This window comes from Pyrus communis, chromosome 7, assembly GCF_963583255.1.
Source record: "Pyrus communis chromosome 7, drPyrComm1.1, whole genome shotgun sequence".
Classification (NCBI taxonomy): domain Eukaryota; kingdom Viridiplantae; phylum Streptophyta; class Magnoliopsida; order Rosales; family Rosaceae; genus Pyrus; species Pyrus communis.
Window position 1 is genome coordinate 5960772 of NC_084809.1, and position 24390 is coordinate 5985161.

The 24390-nt window shown below is 37.5% G+C and overlaps 4 protein-coding genes across 4 annotated transcripts; 3 read left to right on the plus strand and 1 right to left on the minus strand.

The window, feature by feature from the left end:
* The first annotated feature begins 193 nt into the window (after nucleotides 1–193).
* Nucleotides 194–1186, plus strand: LOC137740422 (glycine-rich cell wall structural protein 1-like). Its single transcript, XM_068480296.1, has one exon. It carries the CDS (start codon nucleotides 194–196, stop codon nucleotides 1184–1186), a length of 993 nt encoding a protein of 330 aa, XP_068336397.1.
* Nucleotides 1187–3446: 2260 nt separating this feature from the next.
* LOC137739519 (dihydrolipoyllysine-residue succinyltransferase component of 2-oxoglutarate dehydrogenase complex 1, mitochondrial-like) lies at nucleotides 3447–7564 on the minus strand. Its single transcript, XM_068479113.1, has 14 exons — nucleotides 7526–7564; nucleotides 7281–7358; nucleotides 7040–7100; nucleotides 6898–6922; nucleotides 6278–6348; nucleotides 6099–6173; nucleotides 5843–5898; nucleotides 5690–5734; nucleotides 5282–5560; nucleotides 5095–5189; nucleotides 4650–4740; nucleotides 4392–4502; nucleotides 4063–4257; nucleotides 3447–3967 (listed from the first exon to the last, which is right to left on the minus strand). Exons 1-14 carry the CDS (start codon nucleotides 7559–7561, stop codon nucleotides 3776–3778), a joined length of 1410 nt encoding a protein of 469 aa, XP_068335214.1. The 5' UTR covers nucleotides 7562–7564; the 3' UTR covers nucleotides 3447–3775.
* Nucleotides 7565–11460: 3896 nt separating this feature from the next.
* Nucleotides 11461–13931, plus strand: LOC137739989 (uncharacterized). The gene is made up of 3 exons (XM_068479765.1): nucleotides 11461–11529; nucleotides 12503–12806; nucleotides 13339–13931. The coding sequence occupies exons 2-3, from the start codon at nucleotides 12524–12526 to the stop codon at nucleotides 13719–13721; spliced, it is 666 nt and encodes a 221-aa protein (XP_068335866.1). The 5' UTR covers nucleotides 11461–11529; nucleotides 12503–12523; the 3' UTR covers nucleotides 13722–13931.
* A 4167-nt stretch (nucleotides 13932–18098) lies between these two features.
* On the plus strand, nucleotides 18099–18877 carry LOC137738767 (dirigent protein 22-like). Its single transcript, XM_068478240.1, has one exon. The coding sequence runs from the start codon at nucleotides 18132–18134 to the stop codon at nucleotides 18657–18659; it is 528 nt and encodes a 175-aa protein (XP_068334341.1). The 5' UTR covers nucleotides 18099–18131; the 3' UTR covers nucleotides 18660–18877.
* The last annotated feature ends 5513 nt before the right edge of the window (nucleotides 18878–24390 follow it).

The window sequence follows — 24390 nt, forward strand, 5'->3', positions numbered from 1 at the left end:
TTTCCCAACTGTGCCAACGCGTGCCATGAACATGCACCCATTAAAGGCTGTTCAGTGTAGCTGTACGTACTGTATTATTGGCTAAAGACCCCATGCCTATAAAACGATCGTCCTTTGAAGGAAGAAGATAACAACCTCCTCAGCAATCTACCTGAGAATTTAATCGAGCATTCTACAGACGAGGAAAGAAGCCATGGTTGTCTCTCGAAAATGGCTGTCTTTGAGTCTTGTTGTTCTATACATTGTCCTCCAACTGAGTGCAGTCACCACTCTAGGTGATGAGAAAGTGGACAAAACTAGATTTCGCGGTGATGATGATGATTGCCAATGGGGTCGGAGATGTGGTGGTCGGTTTGGTCGAGGGAATCACGGTAGGGGACCTAGGGGCGGTGGCTTTGGAGGCGGAGCCGGAGGAGGAGGCTTTGGCGGTGGTGGAGGAATTGGTGGAGGAGCAGGGGCTGGTGGTGGTATAGGTGGTGGAGCTGGAGGAGGAGCTGGAGGCGGTGGTGGAGCTGGAGGAGGAGTTGGAGGCGGTGGTGGAGGCGCCGGTGGTGGTCTTGGAGGTGGGTCAGGTCATGGTGGAGGTTTTGGAGCTGGAGGGGGTGTAGGGGGAGGTGTTGGAGCTGGAGGGGGTGTAGGGGGAGGTGTTGGAGGAGGTGGTGGTCTTGGAGGAGGCGGTGGAGGTGGTTCAGGAGGAGGTGGTGGTGTTGGTGGAGGTTCAGGCCAGGGAGGCGGGTTTGGTGCCGGTGGTGGAGTAGGAGGTGGAGCTGGAGGGGGCGTTGGTGGCGGAGGAGGAGCAGGAGGAGGCGTTGGTGGCGGAGGAGGAGCAGGAGGAGGTGGTGGCGGTGGTGTTGGTGGAGGTTCAGGCCATGGAGGCGGTTTTGGTGCAGGAGGTGGTGTTGGAGGTGGAGCTGGCGGAGGTGTTGGTGGCGGAGGAGGTGCAGGAGGAGGAAGTGGTGGTGGTCTCGGTGGAGGTTCAGGCCATGGAGGTGGTTTTGGTGCTGGTGCTGGTGTAGGAGGTGGAGGCGGAGTTGGTGGTGGCCTAGGAGGTGGAGGAGGTGCTGGTGGCGGTGGTGGCCGTGGTGGAGGATTTGGAATTGGAATTGGGGTTGGCATAGGTGTGGGAGCTGGCGCCGGTAGTGGCCAAGGGTCTGGAAGTGGATCCGGTGGAGGTGGTGGAAATTAAAAGCAGGTTCTGCATGGCTGTGTCCCGAGTGTCGTAAAAGCCATGACACAGGAGCATATTTGTAATTCAGCACGAGAGCTTCAAATTAAGGGGAAGCAGCATTGAAATTGAAATGGGAGCAGCAGTCTTACAAATTACTATAAATATTTAGGCACATTGCCGTGAGTCAATCTCCTGAATTGTTATTGTAATCAATCCACAACTTGCCATTCAGTTGATTTAATATGTCTTCTTATCACACATTAAACATCATTAGCCATCAAATACTTATATCAACATAAGTTGATCCAAGGATTTCTTACAATCTCAAACATTATTTCTACACTTTGGAATTGAATGTCACGTATACTCCTATCTATGATTGGCGTTCGGTAGCAATAATTGCCGTTATTCTTTCCTAGAATCAAAAACACCCTTGTGGTTTGCCCTGTCGTTGCTGTGAGTCAATGAGTGAGTGAAATAGAGCAGTTTACTTCAAAAGGAAGTACGATTTTGTCATTACCACATACTCCATTGTTGAGCCTGACTACAGGAAGAATGTGATGCCTCCCAAACAAAAGTGCCGATATTGTGGAAAGTTGTATTATCAGAAGAAAATGTCAACTCACTTGAAATATGCTAATGAGCAATCGGTATGGTGAATAATAATATGCGTTCTTTGTTACAGATTTGTCGAAGAGGGAACTGTGATGAATAATCATGCTCACGTATTTGACCTTCTCACTCGCTTGTGACAGGTCCGCATACTTATTGAATGTGAACTATGCTTTCTCAGTTACAAGATAACTGTTCTAACATAAGACGAAAGGCTAAATCGCACTTTCCTTCTTCGTTTGTGCATTTGATATTTTCTTGATTGTCGAATATGTCAATCATGTTCACCAGTATAGGTTTGTTATGGAAGGGTGGTTCAGATTTGTTCGCTTGTAGATTTGTCAGAATGGTTTTTTTGCTGTTAACTGTCTATGTTTTGGATTTCCAAAGAAAACTTTCTTCGTTAATTTTTTTCCCTTGATATTTATATTACCTCAATTGCTATAAATTTCGAAGAGTGAGTACCCTGCACGCATTTTAAATGCTTCTGTTGTGTTATTGATTTTCTTCTAACTGTTTCCGTTTATATTTCAGGTTACTGCTTGTGAGCACGCGTTTTGCAAAGCTTGCTTGCTCGATTTTGCTGATTGTTTGGGACAAGTCTCATGCCCGACATGCTCAAAACCAGTTACTATTGATTTCGCTACAAAACCAGATGCTGCTAATCAGACTAAAACTACCATCAAGGGGTTTAGATCCTCAAGCGTTTTGAACAGAATTAAGCTTGACAATTTTCAGACCAGCACAAAAATTGAGGCTTTGGTACGTCACCATTTTCTTATTCTTCAGTCGTTGATATGCTGTTGATCAGGGCATCGAAACAGGCAACTGTGAATCATATTGATTTACTTAGCACACGTACACATGTAGCGTGCTTATCATCTTTCTTAACTTCCTCGTGCTTTTTGAATTTCCTCTATATGGCTCTAGAGGGAAGAAATCAGGTCCATGGTTGAAAAGGATGGCTCTGAAAGGGGAATTGTTTCGCGCCAGTTCACATCGTTCTTTGATATCATTAACTACTCCTTGCAGTTTTTAATCGCACGTGAGCAATGTTCTGTCACGGTTTTTAAACTAAGTTGGGTAAGATCTCTAATATTTTCTTCTCGGTTGCAGAATTATGAGATTTGTGATTGAGAACACTCTCGAGGAGAGGACTTTACACTCTCGAGGAGAGGCTTCAGACGCTCTGGCAAAGTTAACAGAAGCCGACTGGAAATTCCTCTCTGTCACTTAACTCCATTATCGGAAGATGAAGCGGAGAATTTTCGACAAGTCGCTTGCAGTTTACCGGAATAGAAATGGAAACATTTGGTAGAACTGATGTTAGAGTCCTTGTCTTACCCAAATGTAAAGTCCTTGTCTTGCCCATTTCTCTGTTCAAGTTCTCTCCTTTTCGGCTGTAATTGATTTTTTACCATCAAGTATGCTATTGGTTTGTATGCTGTAAGTTTTTCTTCAAAAAAAAAAAAATAAAGGATCAAGCTTCGCCACAGCAGACCATCTTTTCGAACGCTAGAAGACTCAGAAGCACCATTATTATGCGATTCACCAACGCAAGAATCAAACATAAGACATGCCATGTGTGAAGTACGAACTTGAAATTTGTCCTCAACCACTAAGCTATTCCGTGGTGGTTGTTTGTATGCTGAAAGTCGAAAAGATCTCTGGAACAGCACGAGAAACTGGATCATATTTCTTGGGGATAAATAATTAAAGGCTAACAATCGTCAAAATACACCCTTGAGAGTAGAGTAAACTGAGTTTTTTTATTTAAAATCCTCAGTGAACGAAACGCCGAAGTAACTGGGCTGAAAGGAAAATTGTACTTTTCGATCAACCTGTCCTGCAGAGTATTCCAACTCTAATTTCAAAAAAAAAGGCATTGCGCAAAACACACTTGCCAACCATATCGACTTCAGTATGCAGACGTACGGTGGGATATATTGCGTTCTACATATAGTTCAAAATCGGGGTTCAGGGACACCGACTCCTTTACACATCAAGGAGAAGCCTGCGAGGGTCTTCCACGACATCTTTAATGCGGCGCAAGAAGAAAACAGCCTCTCTTCCATCAATGAGACGATGATCATATGTCAATGCAATGTACATCATCGGCCTTGGTACAACGTTCCCCCCAACGACCATGGGACGGTTCACTATTGAGTGCATACCCAAAATTGCTGACTGCAAAAGGAAAAACAAATCAACGAATAAACTTGTCTGAGAGAGTATTGCTACGAAGGTTTTCCCGAAAAAGAGAAACGAGTACAGAGCAATACCTGTGGAGGATTGATGATTGGTGTACTTAGAAGGCTTCCATATACACCTCCGTTTGATATTGTGAATGTGCCTCCAGCCATTTCATCAATTGATATAGAACCATCAGCTGCTTTCTTAGCCAGGGTATTGATTTCCTTCTCTATCTGAGCAAAGTTCATACTACCAGCATCACGGACAACTGGAACAACAAGGCCCTTCAATAAAAAGAATTTGATCGTGGTTAGTTCACACGCGACAATGGAATTCATTGTGGCACACTATGAATGACCAGAAATAACTCATAACTAATGCTCATGTCTGTTAAGAATCAAACATAATACTAGCATACCTTCGGTGTCCCAACAGCTATGCTGATATCAATGTAATCTCTGTATATGATATCATCACCATCAATGACAGCATTGACAATTGGCAACTGCTCAAGTGCGCTAACAGCAGCCTAAAACAGATTAACGTATAACTTAAGAACGGCCCACACGCCCAAAAAGTATACTATAGTACTATAATTTCACAATAATTTAATAGTACTTTGCACTTCCAATTTTCATTGGCAATAAATGACAGTAATTTATGCAACAACACATACTTTAACAAAGCCGGACATAAATCCCAATTTCACACCATGCTTTTCCACAAAGGTGTCCTTATAGTCTGAACGGAGCTTCATCAAGTTAGTCCTGCATTATATTATACCGATCATTAGATGGGAATCAAAGAGAGCCACTACATAACATTGTCATAAAAGAATTGAAGATTTTGGGGGGCAAATTTGTCCATTTTCAAAGTAAAGACAGAACAAGAGAGCCATTGTGGTAGATGACTCTCATCCTTCGCACTCAACTGAACACCTAGACAAGTGATTTCATTGTAGGTAAAACTTCAAGTAAAAATGCTAGACTAAAATCTCATCATTCTAAGCTTGCATAAATGGTTAAACCTGAAGGTCCGTTGCAGAGAAGATTTGAAAGGAAAGATAAAGGATTGCGAGGAGACATGGTGAAACCATATTTTGAAAGGAGGCATGAGCTTACATATCAATCTCATTAAATGTGGTTAAGAGAGCAAATGTATTCTGAGAATCTTTCAAGCGTATTGCCACCCGCTTCCTTAGTCTTGTCATAGAAACCTATACATGAGAAAACAATTTATAACTATTAAATTCCTTTCTCATCTAAGAAAAATCGTTTTTCTTAGATAAACAAAGAATCCTGAACTTACTCGTCTTTCCCTATCCTTGGGAGGAAGCCGAAGTTCTGAAGCTGTGTGTTTAGGTGGCGGTGGTGGTGGAGAAGGTGCCTTAGTTTTGGGTTGTGCATCCTTGACAGGGGTAGGTTCTGCTTTGGGGACTTGCTTTTCTGCACTTTCCTTCGGTTTAGTAGGTTCTGGCTGAGCATCAGCCTGCTCTGATGGCGCAACTTGTTCTATACCTTCACCAGATTTGGAAATGATTGCAATCTTTACACCTGGCTCCACAGTCTCGCCTTCCTTAGCCACAAACTACTAACATGAACATGTTCAAGGTAAAAATAAAAAGATCAGTCTACTAAAACCAGAATGCATGATCGTAGGTCGTGATTAGTGATGATCTCACAAGGAATTTATTTAGTGATGTTGCATGAATATTACCTCTTTAATGACACCAGCTTCAGGACTAACTACATCAATTGTCACCTAGTTGTAAACAAAAAATTATATATATGTCAACACATAGATTTAGTGAAAATGCATGTCAGCACTTAAGAATGGAAAAGTTATCAAAAAGTTTGTTTCAAAAATTACCTTATCCGTTTCAATTTGGGCAATAGGCTCGTCAACTGCAACTCTGTCACCGGGTTCTGCACATGAATCATACACATGACTCTCAAAGAATTCAACTTATGCATACACTACACTACACACGCACAAAGGTTCTCCACATCAGTTATCATCAGCATGAGTCTCAAAAGAAATCACGTTAGGTGAATTAAACGCACAGACAGAGAAGAAATAAATAACTTATGGATTAAAGTATCACAAGGCATCTTCAGTAACATACTCTTTAGGAATGTTGCCAAAGTTCCATCAGTAATAGATTCACCCATGAAAGGAACAACAGCTTCTACCAAGTCTCCTGCATAATTCAACCGTTAAAAAGTTTAATTACTTGCATATTTTATTCAGACAACAGACCCAAAAGCATGTAAATATGTCAAGACCAATATATTCATTAAATACCACTGTCTGAGGAAAATGATCTATTGCTCAATCGGATCAAAGACTCTGTTTGACATAGAGAAGTAGCTTCCCTGAAACCAAGGACAAATAAAACACCATAAGAGAAATAGAACTGCGTGTGTAATATCAAACGCAGTTTATTGCACTTCAGTCATTTGGTTTAGGCTTGGGCCAAACATTCTGATTCTCATCCAAGATTAAGGATGTCAATTGTAAGTCTGTAACACACACCAAACGATCTCATTGCTAGTGGAAAAAGGTAAGCCTTTTGAGGTACATTCTTGCTAACTCACAATGCACCTTAAAATTCAACAAAAAAAAAAAGAAAAAGATTACAGAACCACACACTCTCTCTCTCTCTCTCTTGCTATCTCTATAGATAGAATTGGTGAGCAAAAAGAAAAAGGTTAAATAAAACAGCAGGCTGAAATATATAGGGAAAGAGAATTGTGGTTACATAATTATGGAGAGAGTATTTGAAAACGAGAATCAAATTTTGAAGAACCTATTAGAGGAGGTGGATTAAAACAACATCTATGATCGCATGTTATGTAGACATATTGTGAAATAGAAGAGCAGAGGACTAAGTTTATCACTGAAATAAAAGATCAGAGCTCAACCTGCTTAGCGCTGGAACACAATTGCCTGCAAAGTGGGAATTCAAAAAGGTCAATAACACCACCACAAAGAAAAAAGGAAAAGAAACACACAGGTAAAAGCAGCCCTAACAAACATGATTCAGCTTATAAAATCTAAAATTACCTAAAACAATGTGGTAGCTTGCACTCTGAACGCACTCATATCCTTTCCCAATTAACAAAGCCTGTTGTGGATAAAAGCTATTAAATTATATTCCAAAAAACTACAGACAAATACTAATATCAAAGGAAATAAGGTCACATGGAATTGCCACCGGTTGCAAATCCAAATACCTCATCAAAGACCCTATATTCAGCAACCAAATAATAAGCGAGGGAGAAACAGAAGCTCAATTTCTCAGTACCTCTTTTGGTACAGCTCGGTAACAGCTTGGGGCGGATACTCCATGCCTAACCTTCCACGCTTGTCCCAGCACCTGAGACTGTCCATTCAAAGATACATAAGCAACTACCAAACTACAACATTCTTTAACAATTACTTGAAACATAGAACAAAGAATCCCAAAACTAAAACTACACAAAGCATGCACATTGAGGATCAAAAATATATCAACTGATTGCAAAAAACAGCGAAAGTTTGATCGAATACCGAAGCTACTTTACGGCGAATAGTCCCCCAAATCATTGCTCTTCAGAACCTGACCTGAAAGAATCGAACTTTCCAACCAAATCAGCACCAGTAGTAACTGAAAACCGCAACCATAATTTCGGAAATAAAATAAGAAGCTTGGATTAAGCTCTGAGTTCTTCTGACCATCAAAAGGACAGCAGTAAGATATGAAATTTGGTTTTATCGATGCAGTCCAAATTAGGTACAACAGATTTAAAATAATAATAATTTGAAAATGCAAAGATCAAACTACGTGAGATGAATATCATCGTCTATACCTAAAATCCAAAATTATGGGAAATTTTTTTTATAAAAGTGATCAAATTATTCGTAGAAAAAAAAAAGAAATTCAGAAAATTACGAAGTCAAAATTACACCTGTTTTGGTTTTCGATAGATGCAAAAACTGAGGAGGGAAGCGTTTACCTGGAAGCTGAGAGCGGAGGGGCGATCCAAATGCTGGAAATACAGAAACGAAAAGGAAGAAGAAGAAGGAGGATGATGGAGAGGGAGGGAAGGTGGAAATTCCAAGCGGAGGAGAATGGTATGAGCGTCTAACGGCTGCTCCTGCTTTCACGCCGACCATCTAATGTGCGCTTCCATCCTTCTACTTTTCTTTGTTTTGTTTTTTTTTTATTTTTAAGGAAACTAACAAAATGTTATTAAAAACTTTAATCAAACTGATAAAATAAAGGTGTAAGTAAATAGTATTATAACTGACTTTTTAAAGTAAAAATATCATCGTTAAAAATGAACAATATAAGACGTGTTTCATTAAGATTTTATTTTTTTTTTCCGCCTAATTTCTTTAGCTTGGATTAAAATTAAAAATAATATAAAATCTAATCTTATGAGATCTTTTCCGTTTGTAGGGTACATTATCTTTACTACTATAAAATAGTAATGTTGAAATTTTTAAATTTGTACTCATCCAATGATGAAGGGGGACAATTGGTTTTTTGGTAGTTGGGAGGACTAACAGAAGCATTTAGGCTTCCCTTGACCACAGTCAAGCATACTTTCTAGCTTGGAGCCTCGAACTTAGGACCTCCTGATTTTTTGTATTTTGGGAGCCATAATTTGTGCCCTTATCACTAGGCCACTTGTTGTGGTTACATGATTGAGCGTGTTAGACTTAAGTTAAAAATCATCTGAATTTAATTTGATATCAATATCTATCATTGATTTGGTTGCCCATCCTTGTCAATCCCAAATCAACCAAATTTATAATTGAATTCTCTTAATCACATTCTTATAGGGTTAATTACACTAACACCCTTTTAGGTTTATTGTGTTTTCACAAAACCCCTCATGTTTGAAACATACCACTAACACCCCTTGAGGTTTTGGTTCACTTCACATAACCCTTTTAGGCCAAATTTTCCCTCATTATAATTAAAAAAATAAAAAGAAAATTGAAGACATATCGTTATCTTTCTTCCTCTACTATGAACTCGGATCTTCTCTGGAATTCGGCAAAAAAAGTTCAAGGTTTCTAATGAACACTTGTATTTCGTGAGGAAGATTATTGGGAATTTGGCGGTTTTTCATATTTTTTTTTATGGCAGATGGTGAGCCCAAGCTTGTGGAGAGGTTGATTGATCGAAAAATCGAGACGAAGGAGTAGCTTCTTGTGAGGACAGCTAGGGAGGAAGCGAAACATGTTAAGAATTTCCATTACGTTGTGGTGAATGTGGAGCGAGAGGCCGTAAACCTTATATTGTTTTTATTTTTAAAGTAATTAAAAATAAGGACAAATTTGTCTTTAAGAAAATATTTTAAGGTGATGTCAGTCCTATGTGAAAGAAAATTAGAACCTCAAGGGGTGTTAGTGTTATATTTCAAACGTGAGGGAATTTTGTGAAAGCACGATAAACTTGAAGGAGTGTTAGTGTAATTAACCCCATCCTTATATATGCTATGTGATTCCAACTTTTAATGTTTGAAACGCCATTTGGTTAAATTTTTGTGTGGATGCAAATTTGTAGGATTGAATTTTAACAGGATATTAGTGCTATTTGGTTCAATTCTTTATAAAGTTCTAAAAAACGTTAGACACTAATTAGATAGCTGGCTAGAGCCTAGTGTAGGTGCCTAGCCGTGGCCCTAAATTGGAGTAAAATTATTATATAAATAAAAGCATATTTACACTTAAAAACTATAAGAATTTGGGTTTATTATTTAACATACAACATACAAAATTATTACAATATTCGTTTAAATATCTTAGTAATTTGATGGCATGATATGAAAAATTCAAGTAATCACACGTCTGTAGTGCTTTACGAAATATTTCTTAAAAACCTTACGAATTTATAATAAATTTTAGAAAAAAATTAATGGGGTTACACCGTGAACAAAAATAGCATTGGCCTGGAAAAATGTAAACTGAAGTAAGACATCCGGCACTACACCTCCTAATTTTCTGTCGGCATATATATTTATCACCACCCAATTCATAAGCCTTTTGTTAATAGGATGCTAGTGCTAGGTGGCGGACCCTCATAGGATAACAGTTACATAAGAAGACCAAAATGTTGCTTGTCACGTGGGAGAGAGAAACGAGGATCTATGCATCGTCTTCTCCGTTGGAACAATGAGGCTCCTCCTTCCGCAGATTGAAACAGAAAAGAAAAATTCAGATTTATAATCTCACTTCTCCGACCTTCAACCACGCCGAGACAGAGTATATACTCGTTTATATGTGCTTGTAAAATGACTGAAAGTATTTTGATGAATATGTTTTTAGAATTAATTCTTAATAAAAATACAAGTGAGTTTTTTAAAAATATTTAAAATGCTTCCTGAAAGAAGCACATAATTAGTGTTTCTTGCAAAAAAAGCATTTTAAGTGCTTTTGAAATCCAAAAATATTTTTTCTATAAATCTTTTTAGTCATTTAAAAAATATATTCAAACGAGTTCTATTCTTTCAGTGCCTGCCTAGACCTTTAGATGCTGCCACGCCTAATCTCTCCTCTGATTTATCTCCCGACGTGGGTTTAATCTGAAAGCAACCACCGTCTAAACCGATTTTTAAAATTAGGGCAATATAAGTTGACATAAAGAAAAATGATTGGACACCATAAAATTGAAAATTCCAAGCCCAATCCGGATAAGTTTGAACTTGATCGAAACCCGAGCACGAAAAAACCTCCCAGGCCCAAAATGCAAGGGACACATTAACCCACTTAACCCACACCGAGTTGCATCCTTTTATGATTTTTTTTAGTGTAGTACATTAAATGTAATAATATAATTGATTGAAAATTTTATTTTTCAAGTTTCTATTAATTGTATCATGACATTTGGTTTATCGGGATGTATTTTTGGTACATTAAAAATTTCTCTATGAGTATGATATATTGATAATTGAACTTACAAGTATAATATATTGAACTTATGCGTCCAATAAATTAGTATCACACTTAAATTTTCTGGCGCACTGTAAGAATATGATTCCTATATGAGTTAAATATATTAGTATCATACCCGCTTCTTCCGGCCTACTCGCCTAAGAATTGTGTGGATAAATTAGTTTGAACACCTCGTCACCGAAATTCAAACCTATAATGCCAAGGAGATTCTATATGAATTCTTTGCCGACTTATCTACACTAAGAGGAGGGGGTGTGCTTAGCCTTACAATAGGCTAGTAATAATATGGTTCAAATTCACCTTTAATGAGAATTGAACCTAAAATCTAATATTTACAAATAAAGAGTAATACCACTACTGTAGTATTTACTGACAAGAGTTCTGCTTTTGAAAAAGTATTTTTAGTATTTCTCTGGTAATGTAGTTGCCATGGTCAACTTTAGTTCAATTGAACCTACTCTCAAACCTACTAAACCGATATTTGTTTATAATTCAAGCGGTTCGCTATCTTCCTGATATTTCACTCTCTCTAGTCTCTACTCTCCAGCTACCTTTCAAAAAGAAAAAAACCCATCCACTTTCTCCCTGCACTCTCTCTTTACATCGTGGTAAGTCTTCTTAGTTTTTGATTTCTTCTGTTGCTTTCCTTTACTTGATCTCTGATTTTTGCTTCTATTCTTATTCATCTCTGAATCTGCTTATTTCTGTATTTGTTTATCCTTGATCTATGGTGTTCGTTATTCATTTTGATTTTGTTTGTGAGTTTATTTAGCAAATTCGTCTAATTTTTGAAGGAAAGCAACATTGTTGATAAATTAAAATGTTAATTTCTTATTTTTGCTATAGTTTCTGGTGAATTTTCTGTAAATTTAGAAGTCAGTTTCCGTGTTTGCGCTAAATCTGTAGAATGAAGGGTAATATTAGATAAATTCAGGACATTTTAAGCATAAATTTATGCAAATTTGTAAATCATTCGGAGTTCCATCATCATTCAGTTTGCAATCGGTTTTTATTGAAATGCTTCAGTATTTTATATCGAAAAATGCATATGTATAAATATTTATAAATATCTTACGATATCTGAAAATACACCGAATGAGTTGATTAAATGAGTCGGTAGTATTGTTTTTTAGCTTTTTATCCAAAATGGACTTGAGATTGGCATAACTACTCAGTTTGGTCTTTGATATTTAAAATCGATAGTAGTGATCCCTGAGATTATCCACCATCAGTCATTTTGGTTCTTCAAATCTCCGTTAATTTAGGGTACTTTTGTCAAATCAACCCCTCCCCTTGTACTGGTGGTTTCTTCAATTTAACGGAAATTTTTCTGGAAGGATCAAAATGATTGACGTTAGACAATCTCAGCAACTACTTTTATCGATTTTAAATCTCAAGGACCAAAGTGAGGAGTTATGACAATCTTATAGACCATTTTGGCTATAAAGCCTTGTTTTTATTGAACAAATACATAGCTTAAAAGTTGTCTGCTGTTATCATTAGTATTCCTTATTCGTATAATTATGGTCAGTGAAACAAACAGATTTTACTGAGAACACCTCAATTTGTTCATTGCTTCAGTTCTCGGAGTTTGGAGTAAAGATGTTGCAGCTGCTGTACACAGTGATTTTCAGCGAAATGCTGCTGATTTTGACCTTGTTGTTCAAGAACCCTCTGAGAAAGCTAGTGATCCTCGCCTTGGATAAGATGAAGCGAGGGAAGGGCCCGGTGATGGTGAAGACGGTCGCTGGGACTGTATTCGCTGTTCTGATGGCCGACGTCTTCAATCTGGTTGACATCAAGAACCGAACCATTGAATCTGGCGTGCTCAAGCCTACGGACGAGATTCTCATGTCCATGAAAATGCTCGAAATTTCTCTTATGGGTATTCTTCTTGATCTCTTAAGCTTGTTTTCAAAAATTGGTATCAGGCTTATCTACTGTTATCTAGACTTACGTCTTGTACTTTCTATTCGAGTTACTGGAGTTAGGTGTACTCGTTATGAATTGTGCCTGTTAATCGTTGAGCTCATATGCGATGGAATTAGAAAGAAATGGTTTGATTTACGTAGGGCAAGTTGATAGCTACCTTTTGAAGCAGCTGAATGTTCTTCTGCTTTGCCCTTAGTGTTGGACTTTCATCAGCTTGAGCATGAAACATATTAGCTCAACCTGTTATGAAGTTGAGTTAGGTCTCGAACATCAGATTTTCTTGCCTTCTTGTTTCCCTATATTTTCTAAACATTTTAGATATGCTACCTTACTCCCCCTTCCTTATTGTTGAACTTTGGTCATCTGATGCAGAGGTCATTAGAATATCGTTTTGCTCAAGTTATTTATAATTCTAATGATTTCGTTGATTTGCTTGATAACCATTCATATCCTTCAAAACTGACTTTCAATCGTATCGAATGCAGGATTTTTTCTGTTTCTTGCTCTGATGACAGATAGATTGCACCATTACATACGAGAACTTCGATTCCTCAGGAAGGCCATGGAGGCTGCGAAAAGACAAAACCAAAGTTCTCAAGAGGAGAAAAACGGAAGTTCAGAGCAACTTAAGACCATAGTACAAGAGAATGAGACATTGAAGACAAAGATCAAGACTCTGGAATCTGAATATGAGACGAATGCAAAGAAGGCAAAGGTGGCGGGAAGTGAGGTAGAGGCCCTAAGAAAGCAATCTGAAGGACTCCTTATGGAATATGACCGCTTGCTGGCAGACAACCAAAACCTCCGCAGTCAGTTAACATCGATTGAACAAAGCGCATCCCACACTGATGGAAAAAAGAACACATAAGGGAGTGGTTACTTAGTAATTGTGTGTCATCTTTGTCAATATCTAACTCTATGAAGTGGGTAGTGTAGATTTGAGATTGAAGCGGAAAAGAATATGACTGCGGTTATAAATTCGTACCTATAGTTATATATAAAATGTAATCAAATGATGCAAGAATTTTGTTAATTCTCGTTTTTATTCGATAAAGATTGCTTTTCGGTAGTGTTATCACTTACATGATCTTCGAACGTGGAAAACGCATGGCTGAGTGATTTTCGTTTCCTGTGCTTGAACAATTCTCAGTTTGTCATATACAAATGCACATTGAAAGTAATCCATGACCCTGACGGAGAAAATCACAAAGCTCTTCGGGCCCATTTGGTAGGCTGGATGGGGTTAAGCGTTACAAATAAGATTGGGTTGGCATGGATTGGTTAGATTTTGAATCCTAGTCTATATTGTTTGGTGAAACACTAGCTGATGAGACTGGACCGGTGCCGCAAACGGAAGAAAAGGATGAGCGTTCTCCCACACCCTCTCTCACTTCACCCTCTTTCCTCCTCCTCTCTTTCCCAATTACGGTCTTTCCAATCCAACCAAAACGAACAGAAAAAATCATACAACTGAGTAGACCCAAGTCTATAGGGAGGAGACGAAGATTGAACGCCGTTGCCTCACAATGCGATTGTAACCAGTGTGTGAGGATGAGTTAGAAAACTCACTCTATTGTGAATTCATAATCCATCATATCTTAACCGGTTTAATCTATTTCTATTTTGACACAACAAACAACTGACTGGACTAGAGTCTATTTCCAATGGTCATAACTCATCCCAAGCGGCCCACCAAACAGACCTTCGTTGTCCGAGGCTACTAGTTATCGTCCAATGGCATTAAATTTCGTTCACTTTCTCCGCTACCTTTTTCGGCTGGAGCTACAAGAAGTAAGCTCAAAGAAACCAAACTGGCCATGTTCTTCCATCAGTGATCCCAGATGCAGGTATTGCCAACAAGCTTTAGTTCTTCACTCATCAGTGATCCCAGATGAGCGTTCTCCCACTCCCTCTCTCACTTCACCCTCTCTCCTCCTCCTCTATCTCTCCCAATTACGGTCTTTCCAATCCAACCAAAACAAACAGAAAAAATCAAACAACTGAGTAGACTCAAGTCTATAGGAAGGAGAGGAAGATTGAATGCCGTTGCCTCACAATGCCATTGTAACTCGTGTGTGAGGATAAGTTAGATAATTCACTTTATTGTGAATTCATAACCCATCATATCCTTTTTATTTTGACACAACAAACAACTGACTGGACTAAAGTCTATTTAAACTGATGATAACTCATCCCAACCGCCCCACCAAACAGACCCTTCATTGCCTACTAGTTATCGTCCAATGGCATTAAACTTCGTTCGCTTCCTCCGCTACTTTTTCCGCTGGAGCTACAAGAAGTAAGCTCAAAGAAACCAAACTGGCCATGTTCTTCCATCAGTGATCCCAGATGCAGGTATTGCCAGCAAGCTTTGGTTCTTCACTCGTTTATTTGGAATAGCTTTCTTGACTGGTGATCTGTTAACGGAGACACTGGATCCAAACTAAGCTCGGACTGTTGACTTAAAATAAAGTTGATGAGCTGTTCCAATGGGTTAATTCCTAATATTGTTCCTGGACGTAGTGTTCAAAGTAGTTTTCGAAGTTAACTACCAAATAAGTTTTTAAGTTTTATAATAAACTTTTCTTAAAAGAAGTTAATTAAACTAATTTTTAAGAAGGCATATTTGTTGATATATCTTCAAACTTGTATGAAGCTGTCAATTTTTACAATTTTCACTTCATTCGATTACTTTATTGAATTTTTAAAATTAGTCAATTTTCCCATTGAATTGTATATAACCACTTTTCCCCATGACGTTAATTTTCTATCCATTTTGATCACGCAAATAACACATGACAGCTGTATGAGGGCAAAAAGAATGAAACATTGGATGAAAATTTTTAAAATCTATTGACTGGGAAAAATTGGCTATTTATAATGATTCAGAAGAAATTGGTTAATTATAAAAATTCAGGAGGATAATTGATCAAAATTAAAGATCAGAGAAGAATTGGCAGATTTATACAAGTTCGTGAGGTAGATCGATAAATACCTCTTTTAAAAAGGATCAAAACTTTTAAATATATAAAGTACCAAACAAGCTTTAAAGATTTGTAGAATGGAGAGTTCAAATCCAAATAGGGCTGATAGCTAGTTTAGTTATCTTAAACATACTTCCAAACATAAAAAAATAAAAATAAAAATAAAAAAAAAGTAAAAATAAAAAAATAAAAATATTACTTCCAAAGAGTTGCGGTTAAGAACAGTAATGCCTATTAGATTATGCATTACCAATAGTTGACTATCATCTGATTCGAGCTAGCTTCAAGGGTCCAAGAGTTTTTCAATTCGCTTAAAATATGGGATACATGTCACATCCCATTAGATTATGCATAACCAATAGTTGACTATCATCTGATTCGAGCTAGCTTCAAGGATCTGAGAGGTTTTTCAATGTGCTCAAAATATGGGATACATATCACATCCCATTAGATTATGCATAACCAATAGTTGACTATCATTTGATTTGAGCTAGCTTCAAGGGTCCGAGAGGTTTTTCAATGCACTCAAAAGGTCTCGTGCTAGATAGAGATGAAAATATACATATAAGGCTTACAAGATCTACTCCCCTGAGCGATGTGGGATGTTACAATCCACCCCCCTTAGGGGCCCGACGTCCTCATCGGCACACCACGGCCAGGGTTAGGCTCTAATAACAAATTGACACACCCTGACCCGGAATGTCCACTAAGACCCCGAATCGAGCCGTGCTGGCCGACATCGTAGCATGATATTGTCCGCTTTGGGCCCTGACCACGCCCTCACGGTTTTGTTTATGGGAACTCACACGAGAACTTCTCATTGGGTCACCCATCATAGAAGTGCTCTCGCGTGCTACTCGCTTAACTTCGGAGTTCCCATAGAACCCGAAGCCAATGAGCTCCCAAAAGGCCTCATGCTAGGTAGAGATAAGAATATACATATAAGGCTTACATGATTCACTCCCCTGGACGATGTGGGATGTTACAATACACCACATGTCATTACATAAGTGGAGGATTTTTGTTGAGAATGAATCTCACATTAACGTGAGGAAAGACCCTTATGAACTTAGAAGAGGTTGGGCTTCATATTGCCAATTGATTTATGGTGGAATCTCAACTTCTTCAACATTTGGTAAAGAATAATTTTTTCTCCACTTTTATAATGATATGTGATGTACCACTACGTGTTCGAGAACACTAAAAATCTCTGCAAGCACTAGCAGTCGACTTTTTGGTGCTTATACAATTCCCATTTTGTCATATAAAAATGAAGATAGAAAGTCATACGTAAGGAGCTATCATTTCTCGCTAGTGATATAATTATATAGAAAACCTCATTTTAATCCTTAAAAAAGATGAGTTTTAGACTATAACTTTATGTAAGATTAAAATCAAATTTTAGTCCCTGGTACATTTAATCATCTCATCTATTAGTTATATTTTGATATTTTATTTATCTTTTTATTCCTATTTTAATGTATTAATTACATTTCATTTTCATTTTCATTTCATTCATCATAATATATTTTAATTTCTACATTTAGGCAACTATTTTTTTTATAATATATATTCCGATAACAATTTTGTATGTTCTTCATTTAGGTACATTAATACATTTGAATATTTCGGTATATCCATCGATATAAATACATAAGTACATTAATTCAATATAATGCATTTTAGTACGTACATTTTGATACACACACTTGAGTATTAACTTTAAGGTACATTAATTCAATATACTATATTTCAATACATGCATTTTGGTACATACATTTCGATTTGACATTTAGGTAGATTAATTCAATAAAATACATTTCAGTACTATATTTAGGTTAATTATAATATATTTCGGTACAATCATGTATGTACAAATATTTCGGTACAAAAAAAGTCAATTATATATATTTTGGCACAGTCATTTCCGTACACTTATGTATTTATATACTTTTGTATCACAGATTTCTTTTAATATTTTCTCATTTATGTTCATTCACAATTAAAGAACTAAATATGTGCATATTAATAAAATTAAAATTTAATATGGAGAGATTAAATAAAAATACCCATTTAAATGACAAAAATTGAATATAAATTTTGATAAAAGTATACTTCAAGGGATTAAATTGAATATGTATTCTAGCATTAGGTTTTTTTTTTTTTTTTTAATTTTAATCTCTTGCAAGGACTAATGTTCAAGAACCCGATTATTATAAATAGAATAGAAACCAACTGAGAAAATCGCAACGCAATAAAACTTCTCTACATCCTTTATCTTCCTGCCTACTCCAATGGCATTGAACTTCATAGCAAAGTTGCTATTAGTTCTAACCTTTGCCGCTTTTTCGGCCGGTGCTACAAGAAGTCAGCTCAAAGAAACCAAACTGACCGTGTTCTTCCATGACTTCGTTGCCGGTCCGAATACCACAGTAATCCCAGTTGCAGGTATTGCCGGCAAGCTTTGGACCTTCACTCAGTTCGGAACAGTTTACGTGACTGATGATCCGTTAACCGCAACACCGGATCTAAACTCAGCCGTAGTCGGGCGAGGCCAAGGCGTGTATGTGACATCCGGGCTGGACGGACTCAACACTCATGTGTTGATATCGATTGTGTTCACAAACAAGAAGTACAATGGCAGCACATTAGAGATACAAGGAACCAGTAAGCAGTTCGAGGCGGTTAGGGAGGTTTCGGTGGTCTCCGGTACCGGAAAGTTTCGATTTGCGAGAGGATACGCTACGTTTGAAACGTTGCTTGTGGATGCTGCAACTTTCTATTCGGTTGAGAGATGCAATGTTACAGTGGAACATTACTAGAAGATCTCTGTATTGATGCCATGGCCTCTTACTTTTGTTAATTTATCTGTAATCCCAAACATATGCTTCGAATTCGATATAACTGTTGCTAATATCAAATCTGCATCATGTATTTTTCGTGTCACATGCTGGCAATGTATTCAAATAAGATGGCTATCGTTATATATTATAAATCCAATAATTTAAGACTTTCATGAAATGATTTTAAATGAATATCAGAAAAGTTGAAAATATTGGCATTGTTATGAATGCCCACACACAGAGTTTTCAATGCCCATAAATGAGATGTAGACTTTGAAAACAAAATGATTGTATTTTCAAAGTCATGTGATGTAAATTTCAACATGTAATAATGCGAGTTGCTCTATAAATAGAGCACTCGACTGCAATCAAAATACAGAGAGAAAAAAAAAGAAAGAATAATAACATCATTATCTATTCCTACCTCCTTTATTTGTCATCCTCTTGTGCTATAGTTACAGTGTAATATTTTACATCTGCTTCGCTCCTGTCACTAGTAAATGTTATCTCTCTAACTTTGACCTATTTTATAACACGTTATCAGCACAACTATCTAAATATAACTATTCATCATTTCTCTTTGCCGAAAGAAAAAACAAAAATGTTTCCTCTAAGGATTTTACTGTTTATCTTCTTCCTGTGCCTCAACTGTTGGATATACTCTTGCGAAGAACTATTTACACCATGCCTGCTTTTAGTTCTCAACCTAACAGTTACATATATCTTTGATTTCTTGTTTGGTGTAGATCTTGATTACTAACTCAGTGTTTATTTATATTAATTTTATTGCAATCCAAGATGGTGCGGTATCATTGCCTATCTTAGACTGTAGATCTAATTTTACTGCAATTTTAGGTGAAGCGGTATTATCGCCCATCATACCCTGTATATTTAAAATTTGCCTGTTATTTAATTTCATTACAATTTTAGGTGGTGCGGTATAATCGTCCACCCTACTTTGCAAATTTAAATTTTCCTGCTACTTGAGTGGTGCGGAATAATCTCCCATCCTATGTTCTGAGAATGGTGCGGTACAATCGTTCTCCTCATTCATCATGTAAATCTTAAGCCAAAAGTTTCAAGTGCTTATTATTTTGGCTTGAAGATCAAAATGAAAAATTTGTAAGAAGCAAAAGTTTTAACACTACATCCCCCATATTACATATTATTGCAAGTTCTTATACATCTCAATTTTTTTTTAGAAAAGAAAATGGCGAATTTGGTAAAACTTGATTTTGTTGCCCTGGACATTACTTGGAATAATTACCTTACTTGGGTACTGGATACCAAGATCCATCTGTAAGCAGGGAATCTTGAGGATACCATTAGGGAAGAAAACAGCTCATCCCCTTAAGATCAGGTGAAGGACATGATCTTTATTCTTCACCATCTTGATGAGGGACTAAAGAGCGAGTACTTAACGGTTGAAGATCCGTTAGCTTTCTGTAAGACATTGAGAAATGGATACAATCACCAGACAACGGTGATTCTTCTAAGGGCTCGCTATGAATGGACTTACCTAAGGATCCAGGATTTCAAGTTAGTCGCTGAGTACAATTCTGCGTTGTTCAGAATTACCTCTCAGATGAAGCTATGCGGGGATACCATTACTGAGGAAGATATGCTGGAAAAGACTTTCAACACATTTCATGCCTTTAACGTGCTTCTTTAGCAGCAGTATATAGCGTTAGACTTCACTGAATACAACTAGCTGACCTCTGTGCTCCTAGTTGTTGAACAAAAAAATGAGCTCCTGCTGAAAAATCATCATTCTCGACCTGCTGGATCTGCATCATTCCCAGAAATGAATGCTGCTTCCCTTGAAGTGAACGCCACATCCTTTGGTGGCAATAATCATAAACGAGGGCGTGGCTACATGTAAGAATGGTGGAAGGGAAAAGCAAGAATCATAGCGTCCAGTTTCACAACTAGATTCCGAGGCATAATTCAGACCCAAACTTCAAAAATGTAAATCGCCATAAAGGCATAGCTCATAGGAACAATGCTCCCAGAAACTCTGAATGAGCCTGCCATAGGTGTGGTGGCAATGAGCACTGAGCGCGTACTTGTCGTACCCCAAAACATCTGGTGGATTTGTATCAAACATCTCTCAAGGAGAAGGATATCGAGACCAATTTTCTTGACTAGGCTAAACCAATGGATATACCTGATCTAGTGTGCAACTTATTAGGATAGTTGAACACAACCCACCTAGAGGTCTCGGACTTCATGGTGGAAAGGGGAAATGAAGTATACTGGTCTGATTGAATCATTGATGTTTGATGTCCTTTTATTATGTTGAACTTGTAGTTTAAAAACTAGCATTTTAGATTCAATAAAAGTGACATTTAAATTTCCTGTTATAAATTGCTTTTAACTGTGATTCCTTTACTTAGATAGCATGGATAAAAGCTATGGTCATTTTCAAAACATGAAAAATAGCAGAGATATTTGTCTTGCAGATAGCGCAACCAGGCATACAATACTTCGAGATCGAAAGTATTTCTCAAGATTAATGCTTACAAAAGTAAGGGTAACAACAATATCAGGGCAATCAGATGTGATTGAAGGCTCAGGAAAAGCCCAGATTATGTTATTGAATGGAACAATATTGTCCATACAAAATGCGTTGTACGCTACTCAATCTACTCGAAATTTGTTGAGTTTTAAAGACATACGTTTGAAGGATACTACATTGAAACAAAAAGTGCATAAAATGTGGAGTATCTATGCATTACCTCTAATAATACCCAGAAGCGTATATTGGAGACGTTGCGTGGTTTGACGAGTGGATTGTATTATACATACATAAAGACAATTGAATCACATGCTATCATGAACCAGAAGTTAATTGATTCAAAAGTTTACATGCTTTGGCATGACCGTCTGGGTCACCCAGGATCTACCATGATGCGTAGAATCATTACCAACTCTAATGGACATCCATTATTGAGCAGACATATTGCTATCTTAAATGATAACCCTTGCAAGGTTTGTTCTCAAGGGAAGTTGGTAATTAGACCATCATAATTAAAGGTTGATGCTGAGTCCCCATCATTTCTGCAAAGAATTCAATGAGATATTTGTGGGCCTATTCAACCATCTTGTAGACCATTTCGATATTTTTATGGTTTTGGTTGATGCATCTACCCGATGGTCATATGTTTGTCTCTTGTCTACTCAGAATGTAGCTTTTGCTAGATTTCTTGCTCAGATAATTAAGTTGCGAGCACATTTCTCAGATTACTCCATTAAGTCAATCCAACTTGATAACGTTGGTGAATTTACATTTCAAACCTTTAATGATTACTGCATGACATTGCGCATCGATGTTGAACACCATGTTCTTCATGTCCATACTCAAAATGGTTGAGCAGAAACATTGATCAAGCAGCTTTAGTTAATAGCTCGCATTCTGCTTATGAAAACAAAATTACCAGTTTCTGCATAAAGAAATGTCATCTTACATGCTGCATAATTGGTTTGATTGAGACCTATAACCAACCACCAATACTTATCAATACAACTCGTGTTTGGGCATCAGCTAAACATTTCACATTTACGAGTTTTTGGTTGTACTGTTTATGTACCTATTGCACCACCATAACGCACTAAAATGGGACCCCAGTGCCGACTAGGAATTTATGTGGGTTTTGATTCACCATTTATCATTAGATATTTGGAACCTTTGACAAGTGATATGTTTACAGCTCGTTTTGCTGATTGTCACTTTGATGAAACGGTATTCCCTTTGTTAGGGGGAGAAGACCGTTCCAGAAAAATGGAAAGAGCTGACATGGGTTGTTTTCACCTTATCTCATTTTGATTCATGTAGCACTCAATGTGAAAATGAAGTGAAAAAGATTATTCATTTTCAAAGTATTGCTAATCAAACGCCAGATGCATTTAATGATGCTATGAAAGTGACAAAATCACATATACCAGCTGCAAATGCACCTGTAAGAATTGATGTCCTTGTTGGACAAAATAAAGTGGCAACGAATGATTCATCTGGTGCACGCTTGAAGGGTGGTAGACCTCCAGGTTCAAAAGATCCAGCCCCTGGAAAGAAAAAGTCAAGGGCACAACTGAATCCAAATGAAATCATTCGAGAAAAAAATGAATGACACATCCACAATTCATGATTCTGTACTTTCAGAAAAGGAAAATGTCCTTGATGAGACACATGTACTTGAAGAAACAGAGGTACATGAAAGCAAAGAAATCCACAAATGACCAGATCCTTGTTGGATATGCAGATACTGGTTTTCTCTCTGATGCTCACAAACTGGATATGTGTTCAAGAATGGAGATACATCAATCTCATGGCGCTCAACAAAGCAAACATTAGTTGCTACATCTTCAAATCATTCAGAAATACTTGCTTTACATGAAGCAAGTCGTGAATGTTCTTGGTTAAGATCAATGATCCATCATATTCGGAATTCATGTGGTCTACCTTCAAAGATAGACACTCCAACTGTTATTCATAAAGATAATGCAACCTGTGTTGCCTAAATGAAGGAATGATTCATCAAGGGCGATAAGACTAAACATATATCTCCAAAGTTTTTCAATGCACATAACCTTCAGAAGGCTAAAGTTATTGAAGTCAGAAAAATCCGTTCCAATGAAAATCTGGCAAATTTGTTCACCAAATTTCTACCAAAGTGCATGTTTCAGAAGATAGTGCAAAGTATCGGATTACGTCGACTTACCAAACAACTAAATTTGGAGAATGCGGAATCATGGGGAGATATATATCAGGAGGAGCATCCATGATACATGCATGTTGTACTCTTTTTCCTTCGATTAGGATTTTTCCCATTGGGTTTTTCCTATCAAGGTTTTAATGGGTCAACATAAGCATATTTAACACTATATCAACAATCCAAGTAAAGTTGTACTCTTTTTCCTTCGCTATGGTTTTTTCCCACTGGGTTTTTCCAATCAAGGTTTTAACGAGGCAACTGATGTTGATATGTGGACATCTAAGGGGGAGTGTTGAAAACATTGGCATTGCTATGAATGCCCACATACAGGTTTTTCAATGCCCACAAATGAGATGTAGACTTTGGAAACAAAAAGATTGTATTTTCAAAGTCATGTGATGTAAATTTCAACATGTAATAATGCGAGTTGCTCTATAAATAGAGCACTCGACTGCAATCAAAATATAGAGAGAAAGAAAGGAAAGAATAATAACATCATTATTTATTCTTACCTCCTTTATTTGTCATCCTCTTATGCTATAGTTACAGTGTAATATTTTACACCTGCTTCGCTTCTGTCACTAGTAAAGGTTATCTTGCTAACTTTGACCTATTTGATAACAAGAAACGGATTGTTATGACGAAAACAAATTGGTCTTATGGTTACCATCTTCAAGCTTGCTTTGGTTACTAGTGAGGAAGGAAGAGAAGATTCCGATTTTAATAGGGTTTCTAAACTAGTTAGATTTATAATTTTTATATTAACAAAAATTTAAAAGAATGGAAGGATATAACGTTCATCGACAACCTTGAAGGACTATTTTGCCGGCACTTAGACCAAACTCAATCCTGGGCTAAAGGCCAACTTTTCCCATTTATTCCCCCTCCAAACCTAACCCAGCCCAACCCAAGCTAAAAGTTTGGGCTAAAAGTGAAATGCCAAACAAAAGCTAAATACCCCCCCCCCCCCAAAGAATTAGCCCAGGATTCGGTGTGGG

Coding starts and splice junctions, on each gene's coding strand:
- LOC137740422 (XM_068480296.1), top strand. CDS start 194: ATGGTTGTCTCTCGAAAATGGCTGTCTTTGAGTCTTGTTGTTCTATAC.
- LOC137739519 (XM_068479113.1), bottom strand. CDS start 7,561: ATGATTTGGGGGACTATTCGCCGTAAAGTAGCTTCG. Junction 7,101..7,280: donor ACCGAGCTGTACCAAAAGAG/GTACTGAGAAAT, acceptor TATCCACAACAG/GCTTTGTTAATTGGGAAAGG. Junction 3,968..4,062: donor CAATCATCAATCCTCCACAG/GTATTGCTCTGT, acceptor TTCCTTTTGCAG/TCAGCAATTTTGGGTATGCA.
- LOC137739989 (XM_068479765.1), top strand. CDS start 12,524: ATGTTGCAGCTGCTGTACACAGTGATTTTCAGCGAAATGCTGCTGATT. Junction 12,807..13,338: donor GCTCGAAATTTCTCTTATGG/GTATTCTTCTTG, acceptor TATCGAATGCAG/GATTTTTTCTGTTTCTTGCT.
- LOC137738767 (XM_068478240.1), top strand. CDS start 18,132: ATGGCATTGAACTTCATAGCAAAGTTGCTATTAGTTCTAACCTTTGCC.